Below are 23355 nucleotides of genomic sequence, written 5' to 3'. Positions count from 1 at the left end.
ATACATTTAATTCTTACATTAAAACATGACAAGGCAGAGCATTTCACTATATGCTTACAAGTTACAAACACACACATATATTAAAGACTAAAATATGTAACAAACTTACACATAAGAAGACATACACAAGCTCCAAATGAGTTGTTTTTATTGCTTTGTGGGTTGTGTCTTCTATAAGGGAAAAAGAAATATTAATCATTTCTTTTACTGCTAAGGGGATGGGTGCTGCTCTCATATTTCAGAAAGGGGCTGGAAAGTGAGAGAAGCCAAACTTTTTCCTATTTAAGGGCAAAGCAAAGCAATCTCAGTGGCTGAGTTTTATGACGGGCCCGGTGCTGAAGGGCAGGGAACAACTGATGGTGCTACTTTGAACTGCTTTTCTTTTCTCCTTTTTGCACAAAGAGTCTCATGTCTGATATTTAGACATGATGAGCTTTGTGCAAAAGGGGACCTGGCTACTTCTTGCTCTGCTTCATCCCACTGTTATTTTGGCACAACAGAACCAGGAAGGTGAGTAGGTACTAATTTCAAAAAACTTAATGAGACTTTGTTCTTTACTTCTTCTTACAAATAGGTATAAATGGGGAAACCAGTCTCCTAAAAGATAATTTCCTCTATAAGGTCCCTTGTGTAACATTTGAACTGATCGTGACTGTGCTTTTTACATACATTTAAAAAGATTGTCACTTGTGTGTTTAAAAGTTCTCTGCGTGTTTAAGAAAAAATGTTCTTGTACTAACATGTTTTCATGTTAAAGGCACTGAAAACTTTTAAAATGGCTTTTTAAAAACTCCTCTCCTGGATTGTTAACATCTTGGAATGCTTCCCTAGGCAGTCTGGAAGTTATTGGTGTCTTGTAATACTTTTTTATGCCCTCCTCCGTACGCTGCATCCTTTGTGAGGATAGAATATTGAGCATTGTTTTCTCAATACGATAATGTGTTTTACATATAGCATGCTTTAAAAACTATCTAAAGGAAAACACTATGCATTATTAGAATCATTGACTATGTTTCTGTACATCAGCAAGATATCTGTCAACGCTCTTTAAATACGTTCAAACTGTTAAAAATTTTTCATCATTCCCGTTTTTATTGTTTCTAACACTTACATGGTTGATTAATGCATATTTTCTGATAGTATATTGTTAAAAATGTGGTATCTTCTGCGTGTTCTCCATTTTAACTGCAGTTAAGCTAATGAACTGTATACTTTCACGAATATATTTTTAACAACAATGTTTTGACTTTCCTGCAAACAAGGTAAAGGTGTTAGTTCTGTTTGACTTCAAAAAGTTGACTTGATGTATTTTCTTACAAGTGCATGTAATGGTTCTCATGTTCTAATTTCTCTAAAACCCTTTTGTCTCATTATTTATGTGAAATTATTGTTATTAATTCATATGTTCCTTGTAGCCATGAAAATACTGGGCAAACTGGAGTAAAAACCTTCTTATGTAAATATGCAAATGCTAAATTTAAAGACTGTCAAATCATTACACACCATTTCCTTTTCTCTTTGCACATAATTGAAAATGTTTACATTTTAGACCTATAGTTTTTGCAAACATTATGCATGAGAATAAGATTTTTTGTTAGTATCAATTATCTGTGGTGTCCTCGCAGGTAATAAGTGTAAAGGAGAGAGGGACAGCCAATGCCATTTGTTCAGAGTCATGTTCAGCCCATGGCCATGAACGAAAAAAAATTCTCATCCCTCATTTCCTTCCATTCTTCTTGCTTGGCCCTCCTCTCTCTTTTCTTCCCCCTCTTTCTCATCTCTCCACCCCTTTTGGCTCCTTTGGAACTCCTCCTTTTCTTTCCTTCACTCACCTCCCCACCCCCTTCCTAAACAAGCCCATTTTTCCTCATCTCCCCATTCTGTCTTCCCTTCCCCCATCACGCCTTCCCTTCATCCTCCCTGTGCCTCCATCTCTTGTCTTTCTTCTTTCCTTTTCCTCCTCCTCCTTCCCTTCCCTAGAACTCTCAACTCTCTTCTTCTTTTATCCCTCCTCCCCTTCCCTCTCAGTCCTGTCCCTGCCAAGAAAATGTTACAATGACCAGTCTTTGGTTAGGATACCAAATGACTAGCACCCCCCACCCCAGTCAAGACTTCTATCTTTTTTTAAGCAATTAAATTCTCCTAATTTGTGGTGGGAAAAATTACAGTGTTCCCATTTGTTGAAAATATTATAAACTTTTGGTTTTTAGTTCCAAATATTTCCAGTTGCCTAATGGTTGCAGTATTTTATGAGTAGGATGGTTATTTTTCTTCTCTAATCCAACTTTAGATTAGAGAGGGAAAAAAAGAGTTTGACACCTACGTTATCTTTATATTACAGGACTGCTCTCCCCCCCTCCCTTTTCTCTCTAGCTGCAGAAAATAATTACTGTCTATGGAATTTTGCTGATACATGTATGTGTTACTAAGCTAAAAAGAAGTTTAGTATTGTTTTTGTCTGTCTTGAAAACGAAACAGTTTAAGTGTTTTAGATAGTACATCTTATGTTCCCTATATATGCTTTACAAGAAAATTCTGTTGGTAGATAAGCAGTGGGAAGATTAAAGGAAATGATTAAATATACAGCACATTGAGAACAGTCAGATAAGAGTTCTGGGTTCCAGGTTCTTGTATTTGTCCTAATAACCCTAGAGAGAAATGGCACAGCTCTAATGAACACTAAGTTCTACTCACAAGAGTTTTCTGGAGCATAAAACACGTCCTCACAAAGAATGTTGGTCATTTTACAAACTTGTGAAAGTTCTATTTAATTTATGTCTTTTATTCTACCAATGGAGAAACGCAGTCTTTTTTATATATCCTGTACAGTATAGGGTCGCTATGAGTCGGAATCCACTCGATGGCAACGGGTTTTTGTTTTTTTTTTTGGTACAGTTTATAAAACATGCCAAATTTTAAGCATAAGGTATCGCCACCTAGTGGCTGGCAGCAAATTACCTTTTACATAACCAACGCCAATATTAGTGTTAACATAGCTGGATTGAGTATTTTAGTGAAGTTTTAAAATATTAAATGTGTGAATTTTAGTATTAAATGCATTTTTCTAAGGAAATGAGTATATTATTGGCATAATATTTCCTTACAAGCACATTCACCCAAAGACACAATGGCAACAATATTCAAAGACTTTTGGGAAATGCTTGAGTATTATGGCTATTTTCAGAACTCCGCATATGAGTTTTTTAAAAATATTTTTCAAATCTCTAATATAGTCCTTATTTAATGTAAGTATTTTACTCACTGCTCACTAGATAAATTATGGATGCATATTACTAAGTAATATTGCTTCATTAGGGAAGGAAGAGGAACTTTATTTTAATTAAATATGTTCTAAGATTAGGGCTTCTATATTTCACTACACTGATAATCCCACTAAAATGAACTGTGGGCCTTTAATTGTCTAGGAATTGCAAAACTGTAAATGGACTCAGAGAATAATTTCCTTATTACTTGTTATGAGATTCTATTTTTCATTATTCTTGAAGAAAGAATTGGTAATTAATCAAGTAACATTCAGCTTTTCTGATTGTGTTCCCCCTGCAATTAAACATATGAGCTACTGGAGAAGAAGTGTAGGACATAATCATCAAAAACACTGGTACTTTAAGAGGAGAGAAAACGTAATTGCTCAGATATCTCAGTGTCAGCCATGTAACATTGTATTCGTGCTTTAGTTAAGACAGAGTTAAGACTAGAGCCAGAGTTTTGTTAAACCCTAGGTAACCAGAGAACACAAAACATACATTAAATTCATAGTGTCTGACTTTTCAGACAAAGACAAGACAGGCCTATAAAACAAAAAATAACACACGTGAGGAATGTGCTTCTTAGTCCAATCAAATACACAAAACCAAATGGGTAACTCCTGTCCAAAAGCAAGACAAGAAGGCAGGAAAGGACAGGAACTAGACAAATGGACACAGGGAACCCGGGCTGGAAAGGCGGAGCATGCTGGCACATTGTGGGGATTGCAACTAATGTCACAAAACAATATGTGTATAATTTTTTGAATGGGGGAAAAAAAAGTGGTGTCTGAATTTTCTTATTTTTGCAACTATTTCTCATTAAAAGGAGATACTAAGAAATTGTATATTGTCCTAGAAAATACATGAGCCAATACATTTATAAAGGTGATAAAGGGGATATTTTTCTGTTTAATACTCAACTTTGAGTTGGTAATCCTATTTAAAAAGAAAAAAGAGGTTCAGAGGCTTATGATGTAACCAGACGTCATCATCAGCTCTGTGATTACATAAATTGTAAGTAAATAAAGTGTTATTGGTACAAAATTTTGTGTTTTTCATTCATGATGCCTTGTGTTTCCTTAGCACCTCAAAAATATTTTACAACAGATGATGTAAATGCCAAGAAATTAACAGATATTCTGATTAAATTCTGAAATTAAACATCTTAGCTTTGTATGAGAAGAGAGCTAAGCCACTGGAACAATTCTGGAAAAGAAAGAAAGATGATGATTGTATGTATTTTAACTAATTCAGATTCCTGGGTTGGTGTCTTATCTACGAACTTATTTAAAAAAAAAAAAAATCATTAGCTGTCAGTTTGCCAGGGGTTTAGTTGAGTCTAAAGGATAGATCTCAGAAAGGTCCACTGCTCCAACTCTAGTCTTATGCCAGTTGTGAGCTGTCAGAGAGAAGACTGCCATCTACCGAAACTTCATGGTTTCTACTAGGGATGACTCTTCTTTTGTGCAAAGTTGCAAAGATTTATGTAGCCCAGTTCTTTTATTTTTGTAACATAAAATGGTATCACCACCTTGAAGTGATTAAAGGGGATTGCTTAAGAGTTAAAGCTTTAAAGATGAAAGATGTTGTTTCTTAGCTGGATATGAGGAACATTTGTAAAGTTTCCAGGTCTACAATGACTTTTTGGAAACATCTCACTGGACTGTTTCTTGTAAAACATATTTCCCTGGAAAAAAAGGCTCAGTCTCATTGTTTTCCACATTAAAAAAAAAAAAAAATCCTAAGATCCTAATGTTTAAAAATATTCAGAGTTTTCAAAGGGAAAAAACTTTGCATGTTTCTTGTCAAGATGACAACGGAAAAAATGAGATAGCTTTTCTTACACAAATCATTTGTTAACTGCAGCTTGGGGAGTTGCATTAACCACCAGAATTTCTGTCTGTGCCTAATGAAAACACAGCAGAAGTGGATTCCTTTCTGGTTAACTAATAAAACCCTGGCATTTTCCATGACCGAGGTCAAGAACTGCTTTCAAAATGTAATTTTAATGAAGAAAATGAAAAGTTCAAAGAAGACAGACAAAAGTGAAAATGTTCAAAAGAAGTAAAAATCAAAGATAAAGGATCCAGAGAATGTATGAAAGTTAAATTTGCTTTGAAAACTAACAATGAGAAATTTCTACTTCAGTACAATGACATTTATATTTCTGAAAAATTTTGTTTTCTATAGTATTTGGGATGGAGTCTGGCAAACATGAATGTACTTCTCAATTTAATTGAAATCAGAGAAACATTCCTTTGGATTTTCATAGCATGTTAATAATGTCCAAACTTAAAAGGAAAACTCCTCATGAAGTTAGAAGTTCATTAGTATGAATCATTCAGTAGCTATATTTTCTGTAAATCAATTTCTTAGTAAGACATCCTAAACATAGTATTTGCATTGGATACAGAAGCCTTATTTGTTTTGTTTTTTGAGTTTGTTTTTTTAGAGCCCTATTCCTCTGTATATAGTCAGATGTATGCTGGCTTTCTGAGTCACACTTTAATCATGTTGGTGGTCTGGTTGTTGTCAGGGAGGCCTTGCAGATATAACTCTTTTTCATAAGGTCAGGAGAAAATAAACAATAGAAATCAATTCCAGATGCTGTCTTTCTGTTATGAGACCAGATAGGGAATATATGCTGCATAAAAATGTTATTTCTTAAAAATCTATCTTTCTAGATTCTGATTCTAACTTTTCTGGGCTTACAAAGCATATTGGGACAGAGTTTTGAAGTTAGCGTCTGTCCTACCTAGCCTTTGGCACAGCAGAAAGAGAAAAAAAACGTAGTGGTTAAGAATTATCAAATCTAGAGACAGCCTTTCTGGGTTCAAATCTTAGCTTTACCCCTTACCATGTAACCTTGAGAAAATTACTTATCCTCTCTGTGCCTGAGATTTTTTGTCTGTTAAGTTAGATTTATGACAACACTCAACTTTTTGGGCCATTGGGAGGATTAAATAAGATAGATGTATAAAGCACCGAGATCCGTGCCTACAACGTAGGAGGTACTATGCAAGTGCTAGCTAGTGTTAGTTTTACTAATACTGGCAAACAAAATTACTGTAAAGAAGGAATTAAAGTACTTACCCATGGGGTTACCATGAGTCTCAACTGTCTCAATGGTAACTAACAACATTGATTTAGTGATAAAGTAAGTTGTAAAATTTGGGTTGTATCAAGTGTAAGATTTAAGGATGTTTGCCAACTGTAACGGAAGTGCTCAAGTATATTTTCTTCAGTGTTCTTATAATTTGGCACAAATCAAATTGCATTACAGATGTAATGGTTGATTATTGGGTATAAGATACTTCTGATTTTCTAATTCTCTAATTATTTTTATTTTTAGCAGGATAAAATGTTAATCACCAAAAAGAAAAATTTTAATTGGAGACAGAAAAATCATATATCTATAAAGAATAAACAAAAACATCTAGAAATGATGATTCATAGTTTTTTTGTTGTTGTTTATTGATTGATTGATTGATTTTGATGGGGACAAGAGTAAGCAGAATCTACCTTCTTCATGCAAAACAGTACTTTAAAATTAAAATGATTTATCTATATAGGCCAACAAATATTTCCTTCAGAGCCCTATTTGTTAACTCATCTAACATATTTTAAGATACAATAAGTCCCCAGGTTATGAACAGAACATCTGACTTACAGACCACTTGTACTTGCCCTTTAATGTTATGTAAATTTGCCCTCACTTTGAAATGATTGAATCAACCCCTACTCACAACAAATTCTTCATCACAGTCACCTTCATTTGCTGCACGTGCAGCTTTTAAATGCTTTTTCTTGCACTAAAGTAAGGCTAAATAAGAACTGTATGTACCTGTTCTGACTTACCTACAAATTCAACTTAAAGACACTCAGGAACAGATTTTGTTCATAACCCAGGGACTGCCTTATTTCTCCCTATATGTAAAAACATACTCAATAAAAATGTATGTTTTACAAGCATTAATATTTAAAAGTCAAACCTATTCAGTTGGAAACTATGTGAACTCTACTCCCCACACTTACAAAATATTCAACTTCCCAGTGTAATGGGAAAATAATGTTATGATAATTTACTTCATCTGTTAGTTTTAGATTTTCGGATTAAAGAAAACCTTTCCCCAGATAAGTATTCAGTAAGCAGAGAAAAGAAAAAATAAACTTGTCACTGAAGTTAAATGAAAAATTTAATTGAATGTTTTAAGGAATATTATTTTTACTACAAAAATGATTTCAAGACAAGGATAATCTGCTTTATTTTTTTAGTCGCAATGATAAAAGTCATCATAAGTTAACATTTGAAGAATGTAAACAAAAAACAAACAAACAGAATGCTTTAAGTACATCTAAAGATATAAGACTGTGTTGCTTGGTTTTATTTTTCCCTGAAGTTCTAAAAAAGGGAACTAGGAAATAAAAGAAGGTAAGAGTGAATTGTGTCATGTGCTAGCTTCATTTTGTTGTGTAATTTAGAGCCCAGCAAGGAGATGATTTAGTCTACTTCATTGCTTGTGTGACCACAGATAAATTTATTTCAGAACTGTGTTTTGTAATAAGGAACAAAACACAAAATAACATGAGATGTGGATTTTAAAATTATTTGAAAATTAGAACAAGGAGATTTAGTTTAGACAACAACAATAAAGGAAGTAGTTAAAAAATCTATTACTTTGTCCAGTCGTAAAAATGGGATTATTTGCCTTTATTTAATATCTTTGTAAAAAGTATTTTAACTTAGTGTATCTAAACTGCTCTACAATTCAGATTTCTATAAAAAGAAGGGAGTAATATGAAATGACAATTATTTGTGAATCACATTTTCTATTCCATTTCTAAATGCTGCAAAGGGCTAGAACATTTTATTCCTCTTGAAAATAAAACATTCTTTTCTTTACTCGGCCATGATTTTCCCACATCTAACTAGGTTATGGTACTAAAACTGAGAACCATAAGACCCCTAGGGTAAGAGGTTTAGTTTCCAGTAGAACATGTTGTCAACCATGTTTTGTCATGCACAGAACAATACCTTAGAGGAAACTGCACAAAATTCTCCATTTTTTCAACAAGGGTGACTGAAGAAGAGCAGCAGAGAAAGAAAGGGCTGACTCTCAGTCACAAGTTTCTACAGGAACTGACTTGTCAGGAGGGCCAAAGTTCTTTCAAAGTGTACGTGAAATAAGCTATGCCAATAAACTAAACTGCAATGATTCTTATTTTTCAAACAATCTAATGTTCTTCTTTTACTTACTATAGTAGGACTCTTACTTTCTAATGTAAAACCAGTCATACATACACCATGTTAACTGTCAGCAGCAAGGGAGAGGAAAAAAACTCACCATAAGAATATGGGAACTTCAAAAAAAGAGAAGTGCACTAAAATAACTCAACCTTTATAGTGATATCTCCATTTAAAAAAAAATTCTACATATGATTTCTAATAGAATTTGAAAACAAGAGGCTAACCGACAACTTTCATTTATATAGCACTGGATTTAACTTAATTCTAACAAATTCTTATACAATTTTTTATAAGCCTATATGGTGCTTATTTCTTTAACGATTTGCAGAGCAAAGGGAAAATACTATATATCTAGTGATATGATGGCACCTTCATGAGACATAAGCACAGGAGGGTAAGTGCACAGGAAAAAAAAGGCTTATGTTAATTTCAAGGCGGGTTAGGAACACAGGGAGAGTAGATATTTAAAAAATGAGATGCCTGAATTTAGCTTTAACTGCTACCCTCATTTGTCTCTAATGTGCCATTAGTATTCAATAGCTAATTTTTATAACACAGATTCTATGTTAAATGTAGAAAGATGCCTGATACAGAGATGAAGAACTGAAGGAATCATTAGTTTAAGCTACCAGCATTTTCAGAGGTAGGGAGAAGTTTACAGTTCAGATTATTAATGGGAATATCTTGATCTAAAGCTAATCTGCAAGAACATTTTGCATAAAGTTTATTTAGAGAAATGTTTAAGAAGATAAATTTTAAGAAATGGGGACCAAAGCAAAGATCAATGAATGCACTTCAATTTTACTAACAATCTTTCATCTTATTAAAACTTTCAGACCTTTTCTGCAAACCAATGCGTGTGGTTTTTAAATATAAGATTTCAGTTCTCCTTAGAGAATAAATGAGTTTATTGCTTACACCCTCTGATATTATCCCTTTTCATAATAATATGAAAGAAAGTGTTTGTTTTCCTTTTAAACACATCTTCTATAGCACCACTCAAATAGGTCCACTTCACTCGCCCTGAAGAAGGCATTTTGGCATTTGACTTTTATGTTCACTAAGTACAAAGGAATGCTCTTTAAAAACTTAGACAATATTTCTTTTGAATGTTCTAATCTATCAGTTTCAAACATGGAGGAAGAACTAGAATAACTCAACTAAATAAACAGATTCTTTCTTGCCTATTTAAAATTGCAATAAAATAATCTTACTCTCTTTTATTAGTTGTAAATCACACTGGGAAATTGTAACAGAGTCTGAATGGACTTTTAAACTTTCTAAATCAACTGAGGATGTTGCACAATGCCATTAAAGGTATATCTGCACACATAAGTGGAAATATGGAATCAAGGCCATTTCAGTTCTCTCTAGAGTCTATAGATTCTGAAATTCTGTTTTTTTCATGAATTTTACTAACCCAGCTAAATGTTTAATTAAACTCAAAGTATTTATACCGGAACCTAAACCATTGAGAGAAGATTGAAACAAGAACTTAAAAAGGCAATCTTCATGGCTGTATGTAATATCCAGATGGAAAAATCTTAGGACCTACTCAAAGACGTTTTGGCTACAAGGCAGTACAAAGTGTAGTTATTAAACTACTTGCTTCCTGCTAAGCAGGTCTCCTTCGGCGAACATTTCAAAGATCTTGGCTTTAAGAAAATACAATTTCGCTGCCACAAAAACACAGAAGTACTGAACAGGACACCATTTGTTGTTTGCAAAAATTTTTGCAGATGTTTAGAAACATTACTTATTTATTCAATCATTGGCAAGCTGTCACAGTAATCTTTAAGAACTAAAGTTGTATTTAACCACAATCCACAGCTAATGCTTTAAGAATTGAGACCAGGTTTTATGTTGGCAAACCCTAAGCTGATTCATTGTTAATAGCTGCTGAAATTTCAGTACCTAACATATAATTAGGAGGCAAGTCTAAAATCTTGGTTGAAGCACATTTTTGACCATTTTAAGCCACAAATACACATGGTAATGATTCATATTTTTTTCCTATTATTTTTTTCCAATATTTGTCTTTTAAAAGATAGAGGAAACATTTTTCTTTTTTTCCTTTTTTTTTGTGATTTGGAAACCTCTTTACATCAATATGGGATATACAATATATTATGCCATATCATATTGACCTGCTAATGCCTAACAGAGCTAGCAGTGACTTTCAATACATATAATAAGCTTTGTTAAAGTTTTCCCAGGAAAATCTGGAATGACTTTTTATGCTGCCAAGAGTAGCTTAATTTTCCCGTGAATTTCTCAACTAGGTTAATAAAATCCAGAAACTCTTCAGAGTTAGTGACAAACTTGTCTTTTTTTTTTTTGTTGTTTAATGATCCCATCTACTGATAAAGCAAAGAATAGCAATTGGGTAGAAAGGCTTCTTTTCAACCGTACCATCAATGAATATGTGTCTAAGTACTTGTATGATGTCTATTGGTGTTAAACTCTTATTTAAACACAAGATTAAAATACCTATTGGCCTTAAATATGTTTTATAAAGGCATGTTCACGAACTAGTTTACCGGAAGAAGAAATCATTTGTTACAGAATATCTCTGCTTTGGGATGTTAAGCTTTAAAACATGATTTGCGTATGGTCGTATCCTAAGTACATACCTAGTCTTTGTGCTGAAAGTTCGTAAGGGATAGCTCTAAGTCTCTTAAGGTTTCTAAGAAATACAGAACAAATATGATAAATTCTAAAACACAGGGGATGCTTTTGAAAGGCCTATATATAAAATGATAATCCACGCTTTCTGCTTGAAATAAAATGAGATCCAAAGATATGCAATTAAACCTCTAAAAGAGACTATTCTTTATTCTTTCAATGAATATTCTTCTTAGAATGTCTAATCTCTAATCCCAGAATTAACGTATATGTCTTTGTTCATTTTTAGTGCATTCTTTGTGCATTTTTAGTATTGGTAAACTACCAAAAAAAGAGTCATCATATTTCAAATTCAAAAGAGATTTAATAGCTACTGAACATAATAAGCAACATAATAAAATCATATTTTAGCAAGACATAAGAAAACATCACGCCATCTAACTTCTTTTCCAGCCGGTGATGGAGGATGCTCCCATCTTGGTCAGTCCTACGCGGATAGAGACGTCTGGAAGCCAGAACCATGCCAAATATGCGTCTGTGACTCAGGAGCTGTTCTCTGCGATGACATAATATGTGATGAACAAGATTTAGATTGTCCCAACCCAGAGATCCCATTTGGAGAATGTTGTGCGGTTTGCCCACAGCCTCCAACAGTTGTGAGTTTTTTAAAAAAAAATTACAAATCTGCAAGACTCATATATTCACATGAATAGCTCCTTTATCATATTTTGATTATGTAACAATCTTTGGCTTAGTTCATTCTTTCATTACGTTGTCTTATTTATTTATAAATAATTCAGTAGGTACTTAGTGTCATGTATCACGAATGTCTCTCTTCATAATAAAATAAATCATCACTTTCATTTAGCAGATGTTTCTGATCTATAAGACATTTTCCAATCTCTTTAGGATATCTTCTTATAAGTAAAAATTTTGCTAAGTATGGTACTTTATTTCTTGATGAAATGTCCAAGTACATTGGGAAAAATATCTCTAGTTCAAATTGTCTCCAGTGATACCATTACTACAAATATTATTGCCTAAAAGCTTCTAGTGTTTCATAAATATTCTAAAGAACCATACCAGTTAGGAAAAAGTAACGATGCAAACATTTTACTTCCTTTGGTATATGCTCAATTAGAAAATTAAGAAGAGCAAGTTAGACATAAAACACATATTTGAGGTATACTTTCAGCTCTATTAAAATCAAGACTGAATATGAACAGAAAATATGCTACAATCATTTGCACCTAATTTTGTTTACGTTCTTAAAATAGTTAAAAGAGAGGGTTTATCTGGGTTGCCAGCTGACATCCAGGGTAGATATAGATATAGGTAGTGACTCAATTTTATTTATCTCGCTTATTAGAACAACAACAAAAAGAAAAAATAATGTATCTAGTTCTTGAACAACATAAACATCTTTCCTCTGAGAAATCTGGCGGATTTAAGAGACTCACACATACAGCAAGAAGATGGGCAATATAAAATATCATGTGGTGTAATCAAGTGATTTAGTATATACATAGTATGTTATAAATTTTAAGAAAGGTTTGCTTTTCTGTACTTAAGAATGTATTCTTTATTATAAAAACATGCCCTATTCAGTTATGCTTGGTCATTAGTAGTCTGAGAGAAAACAGAAGTAATGTCAGTCAAACAATCACATTTATATTACAGGTCAAAGGTGAACGTTCCACTTTAAAACTGGGGATTAAATGTGATTTCAATTAAGAAATAAATATGCAAATTGGGACACACTTCATATGAAGGTTTTTCTTATGTCTTGTTTAATCTGCATCTTTTCCATTTATTAGCCTACTCGCCCTACTGATGGTCAAGGAGCTCGAGGCCCCAAAGGAGATCCAGTAAGTAAAGATTCTTTAGTGAAGTGAAATGTATTCTAATTATGTTTACAGTAGTTTGCTTTTTTGTTTTGTTTTGTTTTCTCTTGTCATATCCTTCCCAGATTTGAACTTTCAGTATTGATACATCTACTTTAGTAGCACTTATTTAAACAAAGGCATAAAATGACAGAGCCATGACAGAGCCCCTAATAGTACATGTAAAGATTCAAATTTCCTAAACTTCATATAATTTCTTCACCTTCATTATCAGTGTGAAAAATAAAAGTCAATAGTGAAAAGAATAAATTACACTTAAATTATTTACATAAATTGGATTGAAAATGTATTTATTCCCAAGACAATATATCACTTATATTGATTCCTCCTCTTATAAAGTAGAGAAGCTATAATCTGATAATGATTCTGAATTACTAGGACTTCTCACTGTTCTGGAGCCCTGGTGGTACAGTGGTTAATAGTTCGACTGCTAACCAAAAGGTCACAGTTTGAATCCACCAGCCACTCCTTGGAAACTTTATGGAGCAGTTCTACTCTGTCCTAGAGGGTCGCTACGAGTCAAATGGGTGGCAGTGCGTTTTTGGTTCTCACTGTTTTATCTCTGATTTTTTTTTAGGGCCCTCCTGGTATTCCTGGGAGAAATGGTGACCCTGGTATTCCTGGACAACCAGGGTCCCCTGGTAGTCCCGGTGCCCCTGGAATCTGTCAATCATGCCCTACCGGTGGTCAGGTAACAAATTTCAGAACTAAAATATCCCCTCTTTAAAACTACCTACTTCATCTTCTTTTCTTTGGACTATATTACATCTCATAATCGTGGATTTCCTACATCTGTACATCTGTATATGCCAGGCATTAAGTGCTTTACAAATGTTCATTTTCTCTTACAATGCTAATGATATTGCTGCTATATCCTTGCCAAATTCCCCCAACTTTCAGAAGACACGTAACATATACACTGTGTTTGACAGATGAATCTGTTAACTCCCAAAAGAGGTAACTTAGATAATTTAGGAATTGCTGCAAATGTCTTCTATTCCCTTTCCAACTCCAATGGTAAATCCTCTGAAAGTTTGGACAAAAAGCAGTTGAAAAGCTGTGGATACTCATGTTGACTTCAAGTTAGAGGGATTATTCATGTTTATACCACTGCTTTGTTAAGATTTCAGTGCACATCCTGCTCCTCCTGAATAGCATAGCAACCAACTAACTGCTCATAATACAAATAAATAAAAGTAAATGTGTGCTCCATGGCATTAGGAGCAATTAGAAAATACACGCACACAAATTTTGATGAGTTTAAAGAAATACTTTCCAAAATCCATTCAGCAAGAAGCAAAAGATATCCTCTAATTTATTCTTGTCCTGATAACCAAATAAAATCCATCTCTAGACTCAGAACTCAAAATAAAAGAAGTTCCAAAGAAATACAATAAGCATGTCAGACTTTCCATTATTCTTGTGCTTATTTTCTATGGGGATTTTTATTTTGGGATGAATCATATCCATCAGAAGCCAGGGGACATGGATTTTACTTGTATCACTAACCAGTTGGGAAAGTCTTTTAACTCCTCCATGTTTGTGTTCAAAATGGGAAGGTTAAACTACATGGTCTCAAGGCTCTTTCAAGCTCAAACAGTTTATGATCCTGTATTTTCAATGTTAAAGGTATTGCTTGTAAATAATAGTTTGAGTAACAATAATAGGAACAAACTATTTAAAATTAACACTGCATAAAGTTAGTTGAAAGATTTGTGTTTCTGTAGGATATCTAATATCTAAAGCTATCTAGAAACAGGATACTCAAGAAAAATAATGCATACCACATCCAATACATACCACATCCTTTGGAAAGCAGAAATTATCAGTGAATAGTTGATGTTGTACTTCTTCTAAACACTTTTGAAAAGAACTGTGGTCTACCATACTAATATGTTCATATCTGTCTGGTTTCTTTGGTACAGAACTATTCTCCCCAGTATGATTCATATGATGTCAAAGCTGGAGGAGGAGCAGTGATAGCGGGCTATCCTGGGCCAGCTGTACGTACAAACATTTAACATTTTAGAGCATTAATTAGCCTTTAAGTTTGTTAAATCTTGGATGGTTGTTCTGTTAGGAATACAGTATTATTATGGAAATGGTGGCATTATCCTAACTCCTCCTTCTATCCTGACTTATTTTTCCTCACCACTTCTCTTTTCATGACTGTTTTGCCACTACTTTCTTCTTTATACAACCACCTACCTATATTGGGGGCCTACCAGCCTTCATGCTTATGTCTCACTCTCTCACACAGTCCTTGCTTTTTAACTAAAGTTTATTTTTGTTTTCCACTTTTCCTTTTTCTCAGCTAAGTTGTTCAGAATCCTTTTTTGGGGGGGAAGGGATGTCTTTTCGTGTAGTAAATGCTACTTTCTAGATGCCTATCCAAGTGATGAATATCTAGGACAACAATCTGTCTCACCTCAAATCTTCAACTCAAACACAAATATCTCCAAAATTTGCTGATCCTTGAGGCTCATCTGCCTTAAATGGTAGACACATTGTGTCTGAAGGGTTTCCTCAATGTAAATGAACTAAAATTTTGATAGAAGAAAATATCAGAAAGCATTGAAACCTGGGCACGTGCACATGAAACCTAGTATCCCACGTAAATGACCCTTGTTATAGCACAACCTCTTGGGAAGAGTGACGATAAGGAAGGTGAAAATTTCACTGCACGGAACAGTGTATGCAAGTGTAAATGACAGCATAGTAATGGTACTGGATTCTCTGGGATTATGAAGGATTGCTCTCCAGACCATGGAGCCTCTTATTTGTGATTTCCAGAACCAGTGGAATAAAACTTTAGCCAATAGATCAAAATGACCAGTTAAAGAAAGCCCCTTAGAATTGGTGTAAATTATATTGGAAAAAGAAATTGTTTACAGACTTCTGTAGTTTTAGGGGAAGTGATTTTTTTTGTTTTAAATCTTTTGAAGCCAGATGGAGATTATGCCAAGATAGGCAAACATTGGGTTTAACACAGCTACATTCCCATTATGAATCTTATTTTTTTAATCAGCCATCTTTTTAACAAAAAAACTAAATCAGGTCATTTCTTTTTGACATCCAAGAAAAGAGATTACAACAGAATATTTAATTACAAATTGCTGTTTTATAAATTTATTATCCATATGTAGAAATAGCATACTACAACACTGAAGGTTATCGAGTTTAATCTGTATTTCTGAATAATGATAAATCAAGTAGTTATAAGTTACTGCTATCCTATTTATTAAATCTCCATGCTAATATAACTCTGTGGCATCTACATCAACGCAATTATAAATTCTGGGGTTGATATACATTGCTATTTTAGAAACTCAGATCATGGGATTTATAGTATGCAGATAAACATTTTTCCACATTGAGTTTGGCAGCCAGTTGCAAAAGCGGTTCTTCAGTGCCAGTATCATTCTAATATTGCAGGGATTCTCATAGCATTTTGTATTGATTTTTTCATATTTCCAAGTCTCTTTTTTTAGGAGATTCATCTCAGTATTTTATAACATTATGAATATTTTTTACTAATTCTGTGGGAATTTAATTTAGAGTGATGGTTTCTTGCTGAGATCTTCTTTATAGAGCTTACAAAATTGATCATATTCATGAATAGTTATTAAGTAATGAGATACAGTTGTTCTCACTTTAAAGAAGTCAATATCATTCCTAAACAGAGTCATCTCTTTGATGTATGAATAAACTGTATTTCATATGCATTTATTTGGTATTTATCATTCAAATTTACATTCCAGGGTCCCCCAGGCCCTCCTGGTCCCCCTGGTACATCTGGCCATCCTGGCTCCCCTGTAAGTATAGCCCTTAGTGGTCCTTTCTTCTTCATACATATTATATATCAAGTTAATATAAATTCCTACTTTAATTTATCCACTCCCAACATGGATAATCCCAAATTAAGTAGATCAGTCCTAACTAAGAAACTGAACATTCCTTGAAAGCTACTGAAATTGTATTTTTAATACCCTTCCACTAACAACTACTAGCAAGTAAAACGTTGGTCATATTAAACCACAATTAATTTATATATGTCTTCAAATTCAAAACAATTCATTTCCAAAGCAATGTGATATAATGGAATGGAATGGAGTAAATTAACTTTATTCTGATTTGAAAAATAATTGATCTATCTTTATAAACTGGAATCAAATTAGCTACCTACATCCACAAATCCTGATTTCTTACTGTCTTCAAGATGTCAATGAATCATATGAAAATTATGTTGCATTCAAAATATTTACATATTATTCAATCCTCTAGGGTTCTCCAGGATACCAAGGTCCCCCTGGTGAACCTGGACAAGCTGGTCCTACAGTAAGTAATGATTATATTTTGTAAATTGAAAATTCCATACAGAAACCACCTTCAGTTTCTAAAACACAGTCATAGGCCCCTACAAAGTGTAGATTACATTTATGATTAAATTTAAACATAAAAAATAATATTTTTATTATAGTTAAGCCAGTTTCCAAGATCTTTTGAGCTCTTTTAATAGTTTAATTATCTTAGCGATACAAGTTATTTAATTCCCTGGCTCATTAGTCGTCAGAGTAGTCCACCTCCTAGTGCTGATACAGATTCTTTCTCTAGTCAGTGTAGATTTCATTTTCCTCTAGCTGCTCGGTTCACTCTTATAAGTAGTTTTCTGATAGGTCATTTTAAACTTAATTTGGTAGAAGTAAGTGTAATCTTACAGAGACCTCTAGGAGGACATGCTGTGTAAGTAAGCAAGTAAAGTGGAATGAGTTTAATTCAATATTGCAAAATATTAAGAAATACGTATGTCATTAGCACATTTGGATTTATAAATACTAACACATATAAAATATAGATACATGATGCTTTTGATTTCCATTAAAATAAGTTAAATAAACAGTAAATATTAGATATAATATTAACTTGGCAAGTGGCAATTTCATGAACAACATTGAAAGTATTTTCAAAAAGAAGACTTTGGGAACACACATAATGGATAATAATAATATAATAGAAAAAGCTACAAATACGTTTGTTTTTTTTTCTGCTGTTGTCATCGTTTTTTTTAATTATTTCCTTATTTTCAGGGCCCTCCAGGACCTCCTGGTGCTATAGGTCCAGCTGGTCCCTCTGGAAAAGATGTAAGTTTTTAAGGATTGCATGTAGATACAGCAAAGTTCAACTTGCAATATTCTTAATAGCATTTGTACTGTTTGCCAGAATCTCAGAGGGAAAAACTTATTCAGAAGATTGTTGATGTCTTAACAACATTTTAGCACATATTGATCTTTGAATATCTGTACAGTATTTGCAGAGCAAGATATACCATTTATTGAATTCCAGACTAATAGAACCTCCAAATGTGCTTCTTGACTTTCTCAAGATTTAGCCAGTGAATATATCACTTAACTGGAGCAGAAATAAATTTCTTCTCTCTGCTACTTATAAAGAAGAAACTTTATGAACTTGAAATATCAGTACTTTATGAACTTGAAAACTTATAAGAATTCTTAATATTATGTCATCGTATCTTTCCCATTTAATTTCCAATGGCAAATTCTTCTCACTTGGTTGAGGGATAGTGAGAATATGTCAGTGAGGAGAGATGCCTGCATTATCTCTTTATAAGATTATACTGAGGTGGGAGAAGCCCTCATTCCTTCTACTAAGAAGGTAATCTAACAATTGTACCTTTAGCCCAACTATTTTGTTCAGCCATTGATCATAAAAATGCAAAGTAATTAGTTCCCTCATTGTCTACAATGTATTTTCTCATACACAAGCACCTATATATTCTCTATTTCTCCACCTAGGGGGAATCCGGAAGACCCGGACGAACTGGAGAGCGAGGACTGCCTGGACCTCCAGTAAGTCTTTGCATTCAGTAAATCATTGGGGCGATCACAATTATCTTAGCTTGAAAATTATTATATAATTAAATTAAATTTAAAAGTAGAAAACATTTTACTACTAGATTGTGATTCTATTTGAAGGTTGATTAATGCCTTTTCTATTAATTATTTTTAGGGTGTCAAAGGTCCTGCTGGCATGCCTGGATTCCCTGGTATGAAAGGACACAGAGTAAGTAGAACTTCTAATTTGATTAGAAGCTGTCCAGTTTCACTATCTTTACTTGCCTAACCAGTTTTACTGGACAATTCAGCTTGTCTCCAAAATGGTTGATTCTGACAACCAATTTGCTGTTGTTCAAAAAACTATTGATGTCATACTAAACTTTGAATCGATGCACAATATTTCCATAGAAAAATAAAAGTCTATCAGCTTTATTTTTTTACCAAACCAGCTAGTTATTCTATGCAAGATGATTGTGCTAATTTTGTATCAAAGTGTATGGAAATCCTTGGGAAAGAATAATTTAATTTTCTTATCACCACTATTAGAAAAAAATGAAACTATATTGTTGAATCCAGCAACTTTATTCTATGCTCTGACATTAAGTAGATTCAACCAAGCCAAAAATCTATCAACTTAGTAAAAAAAAAGACCTCTGAAGCTAAAGTTTGTTACTCCGTAGTTAAGGCAACTTCCTAATTGGACAAAGTTGTACCTTCCAGTCAGTTCATATTTTTTTGCTATAAAATAAATGTCAAATGTCTTCAACCTATTTAAAACCATTTTAAATTAAGACAATGTTGGAAATTTTGCTATATGATAAAAACTAGTTATGAAAGATTCAATGTAAAGTTTTTCAATTCTGGATCATTAATAAATGTTAATATTTTTTACTATTTTTATGTGTTTCATAGGGCTTTGATGGACGAAATGGAGAAAAGGGTGAACCAGGTGCTCCTGGATTAAAGGTAAATCACAGTAAAATAAGCGTCAAAAGTTAGTTAATTTATAAATCTTACAACTGTATTTAAGATTCATATTTTGGAGTTTAACTTTTTCTAAATTTTACTTTTAGAAAAGGAATAATAATGATTAATTGAGGTATTCTAGTAAAGCTTCCATGAAAGTTAAAGTGTTCAGATTAGAAATTATTGAGCATGTGGTTTATTGTTCACTTCTGTTTAGTCAAGTTTTTAAAATGCAGAAATTGGGATTTCTGGTAAAGTGCTACCAGAAATTTGATTTGTTAAAAGGTATCTTTTTCTAAAGTTCTGTAATAGTTTCTTCATAATATGTTGTGTTTAAAATCTATAGAATTATCTTTTATTACATAAAATAATAGCATATTTCATATTTCTAGGGCGAAAATGGTCTTCCCGGTGAAAATGGAGCTCCTGGACCACTGGTAATTATGCTTCTTATTATGTAATTGTCAGTTTTACTATTAACATCCCTCCTCACAGATCAACTGTTCTTATAGGCTCTAAAGTAAAACTATACTTTTGATTTTACTCTGTAGGGTCCAAGAGGGGTTCCTGGTGAAAGGGGGCGACCTGGGCTTCCTGGAGCTGCAGTGAGTATCATCACAGATGCTGTCCAATTACAACCCAAAGAGACAGATATCAGAATCTCAGCCAGATTTCCAGGCTGTGATAGTCCGCAGGAAAATGTTGTTCTTATAAAATCGTACTCAAAATAATCTTGGTAAAATTTTGACCATAAATATAGATAAAAGAATAAATGTTTTATAATTAGTATCTCTGTTTAGGGGCTTTTTAAATTTTAGCTTTGCATATATTCTTAGAGCCACATATTCACATTCACTTCTTTAAAACACAGAATCAAATCCTCATACATTAGAACATTGCTGTCTATATCCAAAATTTTAACAATTTGACTCTAAAAATCTGTAATCAGTAAGCAGATTTTAATATGTTCAGGAAATTTCAACTTAAGTGAGTCAGAATTTTAGTCAAAATGTTAGCTGTGACAAGCCTTTCAGAATTAAGAAGATATTTGAGACAAACTTTTGTTTTTAGGGGGCTCGTGGTAATGATGGTGCTCGAGGCAGTGATGGTCAACCGGTAAGTAACGTTTTATCTAACCCTGCTTTGCTCCAGGGTAGTGAGAAATTATGCATGGTGAAATATATATCTATTTTAGCTTCTATGTTGGCTATCTTTAGATATATATATCTATATATATATATATAGATAGATATAGATATATATATATAAATTTTGTTGTAGAACCAACAACACTCAACCTTATCAATAAACACCTAGTTGCAATTGACACTGAACCATAAACAAAATCTAGACTCTGATATTCTTTACTGTACTTGATCAATTGTTAACATCTGTATGGTGTTTACAATGCTAGTTAATATCCAATATTCAATATAACAATTAAAACAGCCCTGAAAAATAGATGATAATGTTATCTTTATTTTATAGATAAAAGCACAAAAGCTCAGGACTAAGTACCCACTACAAAGTCACAGAATTAATGACAGAAATCAGGGAAAATTCAGATTTTCTAACTTTGATTCCACTCTTTTTATTTTGCAACATTATTTTTCCAAATGATATTCAGCCATGAATAATGAATGCCATTCTGCATAATTAGTCTGCATAAATGTCTTCTGTATTTTGTATGGATTTACTTAATATTAATTAGTAGTGTTACCTTTAATTTACTTGATTAAGAGCTCTAAAAATTGTATTTAACTTTTTAGGGTCCCCCTGGTCCTCCAGGAACTGTGGGATTCCCTGGTTCCCCTGGTGCTAAGGTAAATACGTATTTCTATAGAAGAATAGGAGTCCTGGTGGGGCAGTGGTTAAAGCACTTGACTGTTAACCAAAAGGTCAGCAGTTAGAACCCACTAGCTGCTCCATGGGAGAACGATGTGGCAGTCAGTTTCCCTAAAGATTTACAGCCCTGGAAAACCTATGAGAAAGTTCTACTCTGCCCTGTAGGGTCACTATGAGTCAGAATTGACTTGATGGCAGTGGGGTTTATTTCTTTGTTTTTGTTTTATGGAAGAATAGAAAATATATCTTCGAGCAACAGAAAATTACTGAATTGTTTCTTGCAAATGATTTTTGTTACCAGTCAAAAGAATACCTTTAATCCATACAGGTCTTTAAAGCCCTATTTTATATTTTAAAGTGGCTGTTATCCCCAGCATTCAACTCTTCTGAGAGTGCTTCTAATTCCTTCTCTCTGTTTTTCCTCTTCTTTCTGGGAAGTAGAGATAACACAGTCATACACATGATTACCATTTTTCTCTACCTTCATGATTAATGATTCCTTGCTTCAGCTGCAGTATATAGTCATACTTCAGCCTATGGGAGATGGGTTTAAACAGGACTGAAGAGTAAACTGGCTTACTGATTTCAAGTGGCAAGGGAAATTGACTTCTTAGGGTTTTACCCCTTAGGGTGAAGTTGGACCTGCAGGGTCTCCTGGTGCAAATGGCTCGCCTGGACAAAGAGGAGAACCTGGACCTCAGGGACATGCTGGTGCTCAAGGTCCTCCTGTAAGTAGCAAATATGTCAGTTGAGAGAGAGAGTGGGTCTACGCTTATGCAAGCGTACATTCCAATGTTACTGTCAGTTCAAATTGCCTTCTTCAAAAAATATTGATTAGTGTTCTGCAATGACTCTACTAGCTGTGATAAATACTGATTTGATTAGTACTGAAATGGTCATTTTTAGGGTTACATTCTTCTGGAATTTATGAATTTTATGCTTATATGACACAGAGAAAAGTGGAGGATGGGTAAATTATCCAAAACTTTGGAGAATGTACCCTGAACTAATTACTAGTCAGAATAACTAAGGGAAGAAACAAGATCAAAAATCTCCCCTATTAATTTATTATATGATAATTTAGACCAAGTGCACACTATCCCTAATCTATTTAGATAATCATAACTCTCTTTGCCTGCATTTTTATGTGGTGTGCTATAGTTGGAGAAATCACCTATTCTCTACAAAGCATCATGTTTACCAGGAAATGTATTTTACCAACATATAAACAACTTCAAATATATATGTACTACCTGCATTATTATTGGTATGTTCTTCTTCTCTCTAGGGCCCCGCTGGGAGCAGTGGTAGTCCTGGTGGTAAAGGAGACATGGTAAGCTGGCCCCACACCTCACCCTCATCCACACGTACATTCTTGGCTTCCTTTGCATCTTGCCTAGTGATAGATTTGTGATGTTGAAGTCAGACATTCAGAAAAGAAAGCTCAAGTTCAGTTAATGTTAGTGTTTTTGGGTTGTTTTTAGGGTCCTGCGGGCATTCCTGGAGCTCCAGGACTGATGGGAGCTCGGGGTCCTCCAGGACCATCTGGTACTAATGGCATTCCTGGAGTTCGAGGTAGCCCGGTAAGTTGCTTATTTTTATCTTTGTTGCCTGAAAGGTGTGGCTTAATTCCCCAACAAAAACAG

The 23355-nt window shown here is 33.7% G+C and overlaps 1 protein-coding gene across 1 annotated transcript in view; it reads left to right on the top strand.

The window, feature by feature from the left end:
• Positions 1–320: 320 nt before the first annotated feature.
• LOC101359491 (collagen alpha-1(III) chain) overlaps positions 321–23355 on the top strand; it is a 41673-nt gene continuing 18638 nt past the window's right edge. The window contains exons 1-18 of the mRNA XM_023739895.1: positions 321–510; positions 11593–11795; positions 12957–13007; positions 13621–13734; positions 14969–15046; positions 16805–16858; positions 17328–17381; positions 18131–18184; positions 18857–18910; positions 19071–19124; positions 19811–19864; positions 20257–20301; positions 20416–20469; positions 20936–20980; positions 21634–21687; positions 22339–22437; positions 22998–23042; positions 23194–23292. Of these exons, the coding sequence (XP_023595663.1) occupies positions 426–510; positions 11593–11795; positions 12957–13007; positions 13621–13734; positions 14969–15046; positions 16805–16858; positions 17328–17381; positions 18131–18184; positions 18857–18910; positions 19071–19124; positions 19811–19864; positions 20257–20301; positions 20416–20469; positions 20936–20980; positions 21634–21687; positions 22339–22437; positions 22998–23042; positions 23194–23292 (1296 nt within the window). The 5' untranslated portion in view covers positions 321–425. The remainder of the gene's footprint in view (positions 511–11592; positions 11796–12956; positions 13008–13620; positions 13735–14968; positions 15047–16804; positions 16859–17327; positions 17382–18130; positions 18185–18856; positions 18911–19070; positions 19125–19810; positions 19865–20256; positions 20302–20415; positions 20470–20935; positions 20981–21633; positions 21688–22338; positions 22438–22997; positions 23043–23193; positions 23293–23355) is intronic.

The sequence above is a fragment of the Trichechus manatus genome, unplaced genomic scaffold, assembly GCF_000243295.1.
Source record: "Trichechus manatus latirostris isolate Lorelei unplaced genomic scaffold, TriManLat1.0 scaffold00142, whole genome shotgun sequence".
Lineage (NCBI taxonomy): Eukaryota > Metazoa > Chordata > Mammalia > Sirenia > Trichechidae > Trichechus > Trichechus manatus.
Note: the sequence above shows the minus strand (reverse complement) of the source record. Positions and strands in the feature narration are given on the sequence as shown.